The sequence below is a fragment of the Callorhinus ursinus genome, unplaced genomic scaffold (assembly GCF_003265705.2).
Source record: "Callorhinus ursinus isolate GAN/ISIS: 27379988/994484 unplaced genomic scaffold, GSC_fseal_2.0 scaffold84, whole genome shotgun sequence".
Classification (NCBI taxonomy): Eukaryota; Metazoa; Chordata; class Mammalia; order Carnivora; family Otariidae; genus Callorhinus; species Callorhinus ursinus.
Genome location: NW_027397146.1, coordinates 862,703 through 878,011, shown reverse-complemented (window position 1 = coordinate 878,011; position 15,309 = coordinate 862,703). Strand labels below are relative to the sequence as shown.

At 45.2% G+C, this 15,309-nt stretch overlaps 1 protein-coding gene across 3 annotated transcripts in view; it reads right to left on the bottom strand.

Annotated features, from left to right (window-relative positions):
* Positions 1-9,448: 9,448 nt before the first annotated feature.
* Positions 9,449-15,309, bottom strand: part of HMGB3 (high mobility group box 3) — a 9,653-nt gene continuing 3,792 nt past the window's right edge. For all 3 annotated transcript variants that reach the window (XM_025862909.2, XM_025862910.2, XM_025862911.2), the window contains exons 2-5: positions 13,865-14,019; positions 13,510-13,649; positions 12,849-13,023; positions 9,449-12,404 (exon numbers count right to left, since the gene is read on the bottom strand). In XM_025862909.2, coding sequence (XP_025718694.2) covers positions 12,264-12,404; positions 12,849-13,023; positions 13,510-13,649; positions 13,865-14,019 — 611 coding nt within the window. In that variant the 3' untranslated portion in view covers positions 9,449-12,263. The remainder of the gene's footprint in view (positions 12,405-12,848; positions 13,024-13,509; positions 13,650-13,864; positions 14,020-15,309) is intronic.

Here is a 15,309-nt window from a genome sequence, read left to right as displayed (position 1 = left end):
TGGAGGCGGTGGAGATGTACGGGAAGGAAAGAGGAGCCTGGGCTTCCATTTCCTCTTCGGGAAAGCGGAGCTAACAATTCTTGCCAACAAGCCCGTGAAAAGATGTTCAACATCATTAGGCATTAGAGAAATGCAAATCAAAACCACAAAGGGAGACCACTTCCCATCTACCAGGATGACTATAATCAAAAGACAGAGAAAAATAAGTGCTGGCGAGGGTGTGAAGAAATGAGACCCCTCAGGCACTGCTGACAGGCATGTAGAATGGTGCCGCCCCTGAGGGAAACAGTTTGGTGGCCCCTCAGTGAGTGAAACGCAGAATTCCCATATGACCCAACAATTCCACTCCTGGGTAGAGACCCAAAGGCAATGGAAAGCATATCTGCACAAAAACTTGTACACAAATCTTTGTAGTAGCATCACTGATAATAGCCAAACAGCGCAAACGGCCCAAATGTCCATCAGCTGGTGAGTGGACAAACATGAGGTGGGCCGCGCATTTGTTCACAAGAAGGATTGAAGCGCGGATCCTGCAACGCAGTGTACCCCGAAAACATGCTAAGTGAAAGAAGCCAGACATAAAAGACCACATACTACATGATTCAATTTGTATGAAATGTCCAGAATAGGCCTATAGAGACAGAAAGTCAATTAGTGGTTTCTAGACGCTGGTGTGGATAGGGGATAATAGCTAGAGGGTACATGGTTTCTTTCAGAGGTGATGAAAATGTTCTAAAATTAACGAGTGAGCACAACTCTGTAATCCATTGAATCGTACAGTTCAAATGGCTGAATTGCACGGTGTGCGAACTCCATCTCAGTAAAACTGTTTACAAAAAGGAAAGAGTCCTTTCCAAGTCTTTCTCACAGGATCGGTGTGATAATCTCACGAGAACAAAATCTTTTTTCCCTGCCCAGGCCAGGCCATTCTTTTTTTGATTTGCTGTTTTATGGTGAAATATAACACATGTACAGAAGAATAAAGCTTAAATATACAACCTAACAATTTATGGTAAAGAAAATTCCTATGCAGTTATCATCCTAGTCAAGAAATAAAAAATTGGAAGCCCCCAGAAGCCCTCCCAAATGCCATAACAAGGTACTCCGGGCTGGGTGGCTTAAACAACAGAAATTTATTTCCTCACAGTTTCTAGAGGTTGGAAGTCCAAGATCAAGGTGTCAGTAGGTTCAGTTTCTTCTGTGGCCTCTGTCCTTGGCTTGCAGACAGTCTTCTCCCTGTGGCCTCACGTGGTCTCCCCTCCGTGCGTGTCTGTGTCCTAGCCTCTTCTCACTATAAGGACACCAGTCAGGTTGGATTAGGGCCCATCCCAATGACCTCATTTTAATATAATCGCCTCTTAAAGACGCTAGCTCAAATACGGTCACATTCTGCGGTATTAGGGCTAAGGGCTTCAACATATCAACTCAGCTCATAACACCCCTCATGGTAACAACCTTCTTCATCCACCCACTGGAGGTAAATGCTATTTTTGACTTTAGAGTATGGACTGCTTACTTTTCTTTAAAGTTGAGCCATCTCTGTGTGCATCTCTAAACAGAGTTTAGTTTTTCCTGTTTATGAATTTTGTATAAATTGCATCACGCCGCTTCTTTCACTCAGACAATGCCTCCGAGAGTCATCCGTGTTGCCATGGATATCTGAAGTTCATTCATTACCACTGTATGAAGATTTCACAAATTAATTATCCATTCTGCTGTAGATGGACTTTTGGGTTGTTTCCACTTTGCGAATTGTGGGTGAATTGGGGTTGTTTCCACTTTGTGCTCATTACAAACAGCGCTGCTTTGAATATGTCTCCGGGCCCTCACGTGCCTGCCAATCTGACGAGTGTCTGATAGTATCTCATTGCGATTAAAAGTTTCTTTTTCGGGCGCCTGGGTGGCTCAGTTGGTTAAGCGACTGCCTTCGGCTCAGGTCATGATCCTGGAGTCCCGGGATCGAGTCCCACATCGGGCTCCCTGCTCAGCAGGGAGTCTGCTTCTCCCTCTGACCCTCTTCCCTCTCGTGCTCTCTATCTCTCAAATAAATAAATAAAATCTTTTAAAAGAAACTTTCATTTTCATTATTACTAATGAGATTGAGCACCGTTTCGTGCTTATTGGCCATTAAGATATCCTCTTTGGCGAAGTAATTGTTCGAACCTTTTGCCCATTTGTCTGACTTTTTCTTATTAATTTGTAGGTGTTCTTTATATATTGTGGATACAAGCCCTTTGTGCTTATATGTGTTGCAAGTATCTTGTCCCACTCGATGGTTCGCCTATTCTTGTCTTTTTGATGATGATGTCTTTTGATGAGCAGAAGTTCTTGATTCTATTGCAATGTATCAGTCTTCTATGGTTAGTGGTTGTTTCGTGTGTCTTGATCACAACGTATTTCCCTACCTACTTTAGGAAGACGTTCTCCTGTATTATCTTCTAAACATGTTATTGTTTTACCTTTCAGCCTTAGGTCTACAATCCACCCAGAGCTTGTTTTTGTGTGTGGTGCCAGGCAGGGCTTTAATTTCATCTTTTCATATGGATCTATCATTGTCTTAGCACTGTTACACATTTGTCCTAGCACAGTGACACATTTGTCATAGATCAAGTGTCCATATATGCTCTCGGTGGAGTCTGGACTGTGAGTCTTTGTCCTAAGCCCTCAGCTGCTGCTTCTAGGTCAGCCAACCCCAAACAACCCAGGGCCAAAGCAGTTCCAAGTGCCAGGCTCACCTCTCTCGATCCCCCTATCTCCCAGATCCTGGCTCAGTAATCTATTTCACTATCTAGTTAGCTCATTGATGATTTTAAAGTGATCTTTTAACTTGAAACAAAAACAACAAAAAAGTAATCTTTTAAAATATTTTGTCCAGTTTTTTCCATGGGAGAGTTGGTTCAAATTACCTAGTCTTCAATGATCAGAAATCAAAGTCCAGAACACATCCTTTTCCTTGTTTAAAAAATATAACTTCTTTAGTAAGGGATAATGAACATACAGTAAAGTGTATAATGTCTTCTAATCTTAACTGTACACCTAGATGCATTTTTATATACATATGCACCCATATATCCATCATTCAGATCAAGACACAGAGTGTTTCTGCCCCGTCCCCCTCACCAAAAGATTTCCTCATGACCCTTCTCAGTCAGTAGCCAACTTCCAGGAATATCCACTATTACTATCCATTAGTTTTGCCTGTTTTGAGCTTCATGTACATGGAATCATTCGATATGTACTCTTTTTGTGTCTGGGTGTTTTCATTCGACACTGTGTCTGCAAGATTCACCCATGTCGTTGTGTATACGTAGATCTCATTACCTTTCATTATTGCACAATATTCCACTGTATGAATATATCACAGTTGATTTTCTCTTTCTTCTGTTGATGAGCACATGTGTTGTCTCTAGTTTCTGGCTGTTACAATAGTGCCATTATGAACATCTTGTTCGTGGTGCCATTCTATTGGTATACACATGCAGGAGTGGAACTACTACATTGTAGGGTATGCCAATGTCTCGTGTTTTGTTTTTATTTTTGTTTTACAATTAATATCTTTCCCAGTTTTATTGAAATAGAATTGGCATACAGCAGTGGGTAAGTTGGAGGCGTGCAGCATAGTGACTTGACTTACATATATTGTGAAATGATGACCATGGTGAGTTTAGTTAACATCCGTCATCTCGCATAGATAACATAAAAGGGGGGGAAATGATTTTTCCCTTGTAATGAGAACTCTTAGGATCTACTCTCTTAACAACTTTCAAATCTAGCAAATGGTTAGTTTTAATAAATGCTACCAAGCCGCTTTTCCCAATGGACCTACCAGTGTATGAGAGCCCTACTTGCTCTATGGCCCCATTCGGTGTTGTCTTTTTTATTTTAGCCATTCTGATGGGCGTGCAGTGTGACTCCCTGTAGTTTTAACTTGCATTTCCCTGCTGGCTAATGAGCATCTTTTCATGTGCTTATTGGCCAACCTGACTTTTATTTTTTTTTTAAGTTTCCTTTATAATCTGTTAGTGATTATTTCTGTCGTTAAGTTTCCTAGTTTTTCTTGGGTCGTTATTGCTAGTTTATAATTTGCTAGCGAATCATCTTTTTCCCCCCTCTACTTTTTCAAATTTATCATCATAGAGTTTTTGCAACAGCCTCATTGAGATATAATGCACATGCCATATAATTCAGCCATTTAAAGTGCAAGTTTGATGGTTTTTAGTATAGAGTTGTGCAACCATCAGCACTATCTCATTTTAGAACATTTTAATTACCCCTCCCCCCAAAACCCATTAGCAATCATTCCCCATTTCCCCCCAATCCCCCATTCTCAGCCCCAGGACACTCAAATAACCATCCATGGGAGAACATAAATAATCTATAGCATATATATACATATATATATGTATATATATGCAATGAAATACAGTGGTCAAAATGAATGAACTAAAGCAACACAGACAATGTGCATCACTCCTTGTGATGTGATTTTATGTGAAACAAATAAGCCTTAACAGATGCATATAAAATAGTACCCTTTTATAAATTTAAACACAAGTGAAATTCTCTGACATGGCTCTCAATGATTTGCACCGCCTGCTATTCATGCCCTTGTGTAATTTCCTCCCTTTGAGTGAGGCCTGGGCCTAGTAACTTGTTTCTAATGAATCTAATGTGGCAAAGTTGATGGGATTTCACTTCTGAGATTAGGTTCCAAAGAAACTGTGACCCTCCCTGTTGTTTACACACACTCTCTCCCTGGCTCTTCACACTTGCTCGGCCTGAATGATTCAAGCTTCCATGCTTCCATGTTCTAAGCTGCCCTATGGAGAAGCCCATGTGACAATGAACTGAGGGCAGCTTCCAACCAACAGGCAGTGAGAAACTAACTACTACTTAGAATCATGTGAGTGAGCTTGGAAGCTGTCCTCCTCCAGAAAAGACTTGAGGTGACTGCTACCCTAGCCAAGACCTTGCACCAGAGGATCCAGGCAAGAGGTCTTGATTCCTGACCCAAAGAGCCGTGAGATAATATAATGCTGTTATATTTTAAGCCACTAAAGTTTGGGGTAACTTGTTATGCGGCAATACATAACTAATACACCTCCCATTCAAGCAAACTGCTTGTGATTTCCCAGTCCACGCTATGCTGCTTCTTTTCTCTGCACTCTGTGTGTGTGTATGTGTGCGATTCCCTCTTCCCATCCCTCTTCATTTAGCTAATCCTGCTTTAACAAAGAGCTCAAGCATCCCCTCCTCCAGGAAGACTTCCCTAATTGGGCACTGCAAAAATTGCTCCTCCTCCTTACTCCCTAGGAGCCCCCTGCTGACTTCTATCAGCGCCACTTAACTGTATTTCAATGGCTGTTTATTTAACTCCGAGGCAGTTTTAATTCTGCCATGACTTCCAGATCCTCAGCTTCTCCTGGGATACTTGGGACTTCGGACGCATTCTCCATGTGCAGCGTGGGTAATCACACAGATTTTTGGAGTCAGCAGACATCAATCTGAATCCAGCACCAACTCTCTGTGTAACCTAAGAGAAGTCACTTAGCCTCTCTAGAACCCAGACCTTTTTATTCCTGGAGTGGGGAGGGGGGTGAGCAGCACCACGAAGGGGAATTTGTACTCTTCCTGCATTCCAGGCACTGAGCTAGGTATTTGATGTTCCCACTACAATCCCGTGTGGCCTCTTAGTCTTAGGATGATCTCCAATACCTAAATCAAGGTAGAAACTTTGGGGATTATGCTACTCGATCAGCTGCTTTTATTTCATAAATTAAATATAGGCAGAAGAGGGTTTCTTGATATAGAAGTTTAAAGTGGTTCCAGCACAAGAGGATTAAAAACATCATGGCTAGCCCAATATTTTTAAGTGACATATTTCAGCCTTCTGCTAATGTTTCATCGCTGAAGTATCAGCCCTTTTTCATGTAAACCACTGAGGGCTTGGACAGAGGACAAAAGCATCATATGTTCTACACATCTTGCAATGAGAACTGTCAAATGTTGCAATCAACATTGCCACAGTATCACCGCTGACATGCTTCCAAAAGACTTTTAAAACAAAAACCCACCACAGGCCTGGAACAAAATACACAGCCTAGGAAAATGTGCATCTCACATTTCCTCTGTGGATTGAAAAAAACCAACTGAGGCCTGAAGCCAATGACAGGAAGGTTCTTTGAGCTTTTCCTCAAATGCTCCCAGTTTAGAAACAGATTTAGAAGTGTGAGTGTGGAAAGGGGGAAGCCCCCTTCTAGCCCAAGGGATTTAGTTTCCCTCCAGGGAAATTTCTAGCTCTGACACTCTGGTAAGATCGTACTATAGCAGACAGAGCCTACCAGGGTGTCTGCTGGAGATTTCCCTGGAGGGAAACTGATTAAAAAAAAAAAAAAAAAAAAAAAAACCCTGAAAAATGCAAATTCCAGACTAATCCCAAAATGGAAAGACGCCTAGGCTGACAGCATGAATGGTCTGTGATTCTAAGTTACAAACTTTCCCTTGTGGGGAAATGTGAGCTCGGACCTGTTACCCCTTCTGAACCTGCTTCTCTTCAGGGGCTCTGTCTTACTGAAAGACTCCGCTACCCCTCCAGTGCCCCAAGTGAGAGGATAATAGACTCATTCTTAACTCCTTCTTCCTCATGCCCCCACATCCAATCCTCCAACCCGTCAGTGAGTCCCAGCCATCCTAAATTTCTCCTGAATCCAACTTTTTTTTTTCTACCCCCATTACCACCACTCTTGCACAAGCCTTCAGCACGTCATCTAGATAGACTCCCACAGCCACCCCCTATCCCATCTTCCCCAATGGCAGAGCAATGCTATGTGTCCACAAATCCATTTCATTTTCTCCCTGGGCACATAGAATGACCACATCTCCCAGCTGCCCTTGCAGTTCAGTTGGAAACCACGGAATGTGGGTGACAAGGATGAAATGTCACTTCCAGGCCTTATCGTAAAGCCTATTCTTCAGTGACATGGAGGTCATGGATTGAAAATGGTGGCACCACAAATGGAAGGAGCCGGGATCCCTGAGTCACAATATGGAAGGCTGCCAGGCAAATATCTGATTGGAACTGTAATGTCAGTGAGATGTAAACCTTTTATTGTGTTAAGTCACAATATTAAGAATTGTGTTAACTGAGGGTTGCTCTATGCCCCTCCCCCCCACTCTCACACTCTCTCTCCCGCTAAAAAAAAAAAAGAATTGAGGGTTGCTCTTTGTAGCAGTTGACTTATCCTAACACTCTGCTTCCACTCTTGCCCCTTCCCGTGTCTTCTCTTCCTCTCACAAATGCCAGTGTAATTGAATTACAAAACATACCTGAGCATATCACCATCTACCACTCCCCAAACGTGAACAGATTAAAATTCTTAAATGCTTGCCCTTGACCTTAGGAAAGTTCAAAATTCTTAAGATGGCCTGCAAGGTCTACCCCTGTTGAACTTCCCCATGATCTGTCCCTATTCATTCATTCATTCAGTGAACATATATTGAGCACCGTCTATGTGTCTGTAGCTATAGTAGGGTCTGGGGATGGAGTAGATGCAAGAGAGAAAAGAGGACAATCATTTGGGAAGCTATCATACTTGTCCGGAAAGGAAGTGAGGGCCTGAGCTACAGCGTGTCTCTAGGCTCTAACGCTCCAGCTCTGATGGGACTTAACAGAAGATCCAACCATGGTGTCGGAGTTGGAGATTTCCCTGGAGGGATGTTGATGAGCCAAAGGCTGAAAATGCAAGTTCTAGCTTAGCCCAAAGAGGGAATAGAAGAATTTGAAGACAGATATTTACTTACAATGGACAGCATGAATGAGAAGAGGGGTGGATCCAAGATATTTTAGGAAATACATTTGGCAGGATTCGGGAACTGACTATGGAGAGTGAGAAAAGGCACCTGGGTAGAGTTCCAGAAGGCAGGCTGTGGTGAAAAACAGGTCTGGGGGGAGGTGGTGGGCTTATGCCCGTACACAGTGTGTTGATGACTATAGCTTCGTAGGAGGTTTTGAAATCAAGAAGTCTGAATCCTCCAACTTTGTTCTTCTTTCCCAAGATTGCTCTGGCTATTCTGGGTCCCTTGAATCTCTATACAAAATTGAGGTCACTTGGTCAGTTTCTACAAAGAAGCTACCTGGGATTCTGATCGTGATTACAATGAATTTACAGATCAATTCTGGGAGTATTGCTATGTGAACAATCTTGTCTTCCAACTCATGAACATGGGGTTTTTCCATTTATTTAGGTTTTGAATGGCTTTCAACAATGTGTCATATTTTTCCCCAGATGTTGTACTTTTGTTAAACTTATTATTACTATTTTATTTTGATGCTATTGTAAACGGAATTGTTTAGTTTCATTTTCAAATTGTTCATTGCTAATGTATAGAAATACAACACATTTTTGCATACTGATCTCGTATCCTGCCATTTTACTCACTCATTTATTTCTTCTGGCAGTTTCATCTGGAAATTCCTTGGAATTGGCCATATATAAGATCATGTCATCTGTGAAGACATAGCTTTAGTTCTTCATATTCAGTCTGGATGCTTTTGTTTTTTCTTGCCTAATTGCCCTAGCCAGAACTTTTAGTACAATGATAAATACAAGTGGCACAACTGGGCACCCTCGTCTTGTTCCTGAACTTGGGCGGGGGGGAAAGCTTTCAGTCTTCCACTGAGTGTATTAGCTGCGGGTTTTCCTAAGTGCTCTTTATCAGGTTGAGCAAGTTCCCGTCTGTTCCCAGTTGTGTGTTTTGTTTTGTTTTGTTTTGATCATGAAACGGTCTTGGATTTTATCAAATACTTTTTATGTATCTATTGATGTGGGGTTTGGGGTTTATTTTATTGATATTGTATCCCAGTTCCTTTTTTAAGCTAAAATCTTAGGAGGAGGTTCAAGATACAAAACAGAGTGAGGGGTTGCTCTGGTTGAAGCAGGAAGAGAAGCCTAGGGCTACCACGCTGGCTCCGCCAGCCATTCCCTCCCAAGTAGCCCTGGGTTCCAGAGAAAACTAAGGCAGGGTCCGAAGAAGAAGAGCAAGTGGCCCCCACAGCTCTCATCTAAAACTCCTTGTTGGGCCTGGCTCTGTCAGCTAACTAGGCCCTGACCCTCAGCCTCAGGAGGCCCTGGTTGGCAGGGTTGGCTGATTACAAGTACCCAGCCACTTTATCAGCAGCAGCTCATTAGCATCCTGCAAATTGCATATTTATCCTGGTGTAGGGCTCCAGAGTCAACTCCCCCACTACCCCTCGGGCTGAAGGGGTTGATCTGGGGGCTTTGGAATCCTTCACACTTGCCCTTTCTGACGGTATCTCTCCATTAAACAGTTCAGACCTATGGTTACAGCAAAACCTGTACTTCCAGAACCTTGATTATAATCAACCCAAAATACAGAGGTTCAGTATCTCAAACAGATTGCAGACAGCCCACTGATTACTTTTTGGGAAGACTGATTAAGAAACTTTATTACAGAAAATGAATGCATCCAATGTCCCCAAATACATTTGTGACAGAACAGACACACAGGAGACACAGACAATAGTTGCTACATCACAGCCTTGTTCTTTCCAAAGGCTAAACCATCATTCAAAAATGGGGTGAGGGGGTTGGGAGAGAGGTGGTTAGAGAAAGCAGGTACTGTCCTTTTGATTAAAAAAAAAAAAAAAAAAGGAACAGGTTGGCATTGCGAGATCACATACCGTGGGCCCAGAAATCAAGCTAAGCTGAAGCCTTAGATGGTGACACCATGCTACTTGTAACATCTCCAAGAAGCTACAGAGCATCATTCCATTAAGAGGAGCAACCTTATGCTGGGGTGAAAATGTGGGCCAAGTGGCCTTAACTGAAATCTCTTTAGGACTCCGTCTGCTTAGTCAAAGATCACTCAAGCAGCTCCCTCACTTGTTTAGCACAAAAGTGTTACAACCAGACAGACACCACTTAGCAAGTCCGCGGTCCTTTGGGACTACAAGTTGAGCTTCTCTTCCGTATTTGATGAGGTTGACCAGTTCCCAAATCTTAGCCTGGTACATCGTATGCCAGGCAGCAGCTGGGAGGAAAGTGACAAGGGCATGGCTGAAGCAGAGGGGCAATCCTGGAACAAGTGCCCCTGGGCAAACCTCAGGACCAAGGGTTTTTAAATTCGTGGTCATTTTCCAGAAGAGCTTGAAAAACACATTTAGGACAAATAGTTCTGATGTGAAAAGGAATGGCTATGAATACCGATTAGAGATTGGGCCGATGACCATGACCATGACATACCCATCCAGGACCTGACCGGGTGGGGAGGACACAGCCTGCAGACACGCAAGTTTGCAAATAGTGAATTTTAAGAAAAAGCTGCTTTCTCCTGAGTAAGGTCACTACAACACTCCCGAGTGCTTCCCAGCCTCAAACACACACAGCCGAGTATTCGTGCTGGGCAACAGGAACACTCACCCACAACATAGTGCCCTTCGTTACTGCCGCCAGTTAAGATGGGTCAGCCCTAGAAAGGGTTTTTAATGCCACCACGTACCGCTGTGGCCATCACATCACCCCCTTCCCCAACTGGGACAAAATGTGACACCGTCCACCAACATGAAATAACCACTGAAACACAAACCAAGCTTCTTCGAGTTTAACAACATTTAACAACCCCCTACATTTGCAGCCAATGAGCTCTAACTGTGGGCAGGCCATCCTACGTTTCAAAGGACGCATGTAATGCTTAGAAACAATCGATCCCGTCAGCCTGCCTGCAGTACAGGTGGCCCAAGACGCAGCCTGCAACAGCGACCCCAGCCACCTTCCTTGGGGTGTTCGGTTTCTTTAAGTAGGAAAACAAATGGGTACCGTACCCTACCCCACCACCCTTCCCCTCATTGGGGTCCAGGAGACAGACGCAGCAGCTCAAGACACCTCCTCCGTTGTTGAGCAGAACCAGTGATATTCTGCTACATGTACTGGGGGCAGGGGCGACGAGAAAAGGAAGAAGCCTGAACATTTGATACATCATACCCTTGGGACGTTTTTGCTGGTTAGCGATGAATCTGGCCCCACGGTATGGGGGGGGGGGAGGGTGGTGGTGGGAGGCCAAAAAAAAAAAAAAGAAAAAATTAACCCTACACAGTAGTCAGCTTCAATCGTAACCGCCCACCTTTCTGCACCCCCTTGCCTGGGTCAAGTTATCTTGGCCTCTACATCCGGCAGTTCAGACTTCATCCTAGTGCCCCTCAGACACAAACAAAGTCACGTAGTACCTTCGAGTAGCCTCTTCATCTCTATCCTAAGTAAGCCGGCCACATTAAGAGAAGGTACCAGATGTGCAGGGAGGCTAGTCGCCAAATACATTGGAGTGGGTTGTCAGTAAGACTGCTGTGAGTCAGAAATTTAGACTGTTATAATAGAGAACAGTTTTAAAAATGTAATACTGTTTATTTAACTTCAAAAACATTTCAGCATTCTAAACATACAAAAAAATAACAGAACGTTGCAAATTGTGTTTAGTACAGAAGGTTCTTGAACTTTCATTGATGCAGTGGCTCTTTGCTTTGCTGACAATGAAGAGTTCTACAGTTTGTTTAAAAACAAACAGTTTAAAACTACCGCACTTAACTAAAAAGGATCCAAACACTTCTCATGCCAGCTGACCCCCCCTTTGCCACAGCTAAGAATGGCAGCAGAACGCTAGGTCACTATATACAGAAACAAGACAACCTGAAGCTAAATGGATGCCCACTGCAGTGTCCACAGGTCCAGCCTCACAGTGCACGCCCTGAGCTACAGCCCCTCCAAAAGGCATCTTCCCCACAGCCTCAACGCCAAGCAAGGAGCATCGAGAGTTTGTCTCGGTTGTTTTGTTCTTTTTACAAACTATAGATATGTACAGTTGATAACTCAGGATTTCTAGCCAATAACCATATAGTTAACACCACCTTACAAATTAAAAAAAAAAAATGCCAGAAACATCTTTAAATGCCTTGTCACACCAACAGCAAAGTGCACAGAGTGAGGAGAACACGAGAGCCTTTTCATTTTAAAAATGTTTGGAAATATGTACAACTTTGATACAGTTTCAGGGTGCTCCGGACACCCATGGCCACTTCATGTAAACCACTGACAATTTCTAGAGCACTTTGAGAAACTACAATATGACCATATGACCCAATTGTGTAATTAAACCAAACGAGGGCAACGGACACGCCTCGAAGAAGAGGGGTGGCGGCGGCGGCGCTCCCTACTCTAAGGTATATTCACAAGGAGACAGAGCAACGGTTTTATTTATTCATCCTCCTCCTCCTCCTCCTCCTCCTCCTCCTCCTCCTCGTCGTCTTCATCTTCCTCTTCCACCTTTTTCCGGGCAACTTTGGCGGGACCCTTTGCGCCATCAAACTTTCCTTTAGACTTATAGTCAGCGACATCCTGTAAGGAACAGGGACACATTCCAAATGAACAGACCAGCTCTCCCGCAGCTGTCTGAGCAAAGGGCAGAAACATGCTGTGTCCCCACCTCACAACTGACAGCAAGTGAGTACGACAGGGCTGCTGTCTGAGGCGTTTGGTTCTCGGCGGCTCCAAGTTAAAAGTTAAGGGGTGTTTGACAGGACTACCAAATTCTCCGCCCACGGCACCCCACGGTATCCAACTTTTTAAGCCTGCCTGCAGTTGTCCCAACGACAAAATTCTGCCAGAGAAGCCTGAACACCGGCAACTGCGGCCAGTCTCGTAGGGAGCTAGGCCCTTGCACGCTAGGCTCGCTCCTCGGCCCAGCAAAGCAGCCTTACACCCCCGACCCGCCCACACCCAGGGAGGCTGCCTGCTTGCCCACGCAGCCGAGTAGCCTGGGCACACCCGGGCCCACCTCACCTTCTCGTACTTCTCCTTCAGCTTCGCTGCCTTATTGTTGTAAGGCTGCTTTTCACTGTCACTTAAGTTATTCCACATTTCACCCAGCTTCTTGGCCACATCTCCAATAGAGATACCAGGGTTTGTAGACTTGATCTTGGGACGGAATTCTGAACAGAACAGGAAGAATCCAGACCTTCGGGGAGAGAATTGTATAAATGAGATGAGAGCCTGAAAAAATGTGAGCTTAAGCCCAAATCCCCTGTTCCTCACATACTTCCTACCGCTATGACTCCTCCCTCATGCGAAGAAACGTGTGCTACCACACGCAATGTCACAAAGTTGTAGGTTCTAGAATGTTTAAGATGCTTCAGAAATACATCGTTACTTTCTCAGGCTCTCAGTTACTGGAGAAGGGGGAGAAAAACATACCTAAGGCCCCTGACACCCAGAACTGGGATGCCTCGCTCCCAACGGAAAGGCCAACAGGCCAGCACCACAAACACACGGCTCACAAATACCTCAGCCTTAACATCGGATTTCCCTGGCACAGCATCTTAAAGCTCTAAGTATAGAATGCGTTGCAGGGTATCTTGACATTTTTAGATAACATGTCCTCTTAAAAATCCTTCAAGTAGAAGGAAAGCTCTTAGCTGTTATCCTGAACCCTACGGTCACTTACGGTGGCCTTTTGGGGGCATTAGGGTCCTTCTTCTTCTTGCCTCCCTTAGCTGGTCCATAATCCTTCATTTCCCGATCATAGCGCACTTTATCTGCCTTTGCCATTTCATCAAATTTAGACTTCTCTTTCCCAGACATTGTCTGCAAAGAACAGGACCTGTTAAATTCCTCGGAGCAGAGAGCAGGACTTAAAACCCTTGTCCAGCTTTAAAAAATAAAAGCACACACACAATTCTAAAGGCAGGCAAGAGGAGCCTAAGAGGAAGAAAAGAGCCACCTGGGGCTACTCGGAAGGTGAGCAACCCTGTGTGTGAAATCCAACTAAGGCGAGCGTGAAGGACACAAAAGAAAAGTACCTTCCACCTCTCAGAGCACTTCTTGGAAAATTCTGCAAAATTGACAGGGACCTCTGGGTTTTTCTTCTTATGTTCCTCTCTGCACGTCTGCACAAAGAAGGCATAAGCAGACATCTTGCCCTTTGGTTTCTTGGGATCACCTTTAGCCATCCTGACTGTGATGGATGAAGGAAGAGAGACAAAGAAAAACAAATACAATGACTAGAACAGATCTACAAGATACACCAAAGGCAGGGCAAAATCCAAATTAAGGTCACCGTTAGGAAGCAGCCCCCCGCCCAATGCCTGATGCCACTGGCCCGTTGAAGGCAGAGTGGGGAGGAAATCAGCTTCACTGTCGCTTGTCATTTAACTTTTGACCAGCATGAAGCGCGCTGGTTTGCGAGTTACTTCTCCGAGAGAGCGAGAGCGATCAAGTTCTCCAAATGGAACCGACCCAAGTGGGGTGGCTCAGCGCTACATTCCGATTCAGAGCTACTACGTTTTGGAAACTACAACCACAAAGTGGGAAGGACGCGGGGAGGACACAGTTGTAGGGGTGCAGGCGGATGACAGAAGCTTGGGAGATCAATGACTTAAGGCTAGCTGTCAACTGTTTATCTGCTCCGTTACAGACAAAAATACTGTCACCGCTGCTAAACACAAGATCAAAGCGGGAGAGCTGTAAATAGGGAACATTTCAAATTTCACTATTGTTGATGCATTTTGGCTTATAAAAATGGCTTTTGCAAGAAAGGTGATCTGGCAAGTGAGCAGCTATCCCTGTACTGTTAGTTCAAATCTGTCACTCTGTCATTATCTAAAGGGGGGAGGGGATGCCAAAAGGGCTAGTCTTGCTCATCAGTAAAGCGGAACGCATGTCCAGCCAGGAATACTTTCTCCAAAGTTTCCAAATAAAAATGCAGCTGTGGCGTGTCATCGTCCCTGTCCCACCCCCCAGCTTCCCGCCATCTTTTCCTTTTCCCACACCCAAGGTCATCATGTAAAACTAAAGCGCTCCCCTTTGCAGGGACCGGCTGAGGGGCTGCGTTAGGGCCCCGCAGTGGCTGCGCGGGTGGGGCGGGACGGGGCGCAGAGGAGCCCGGGGCTGGCAGCGGGCAGCCGGGCTGGGCCCCGTGCTGGGTCACCCGGACACCCATAATTCACCTTCCATTTTGTCAAAAGCTTCCTGATGAAAGAAACTGCCCCTGAAATCCCCCGCTGCCGCCCCCGGGGGGCGCGCGGGGCCGGGGGCGGCGGTGGCAACAGCGCGCCGAGGGCGCGGAGCCGGGCCGGCAGCGGCAGCGGCGACGGTGGCGGCCGCCGTGCCTCGGAGCCCCGCTCGCTAAAATGGCTGATCCGCGCGGCCGGCGCAGGCGGCGGCGGCAGCGAACAAAGCGGTCCGGGCCCCGCCACCGCCGCCGCCGCCGCCGCCGCCCGCTCGCCGGCCCCCCACCCCGCCCCGC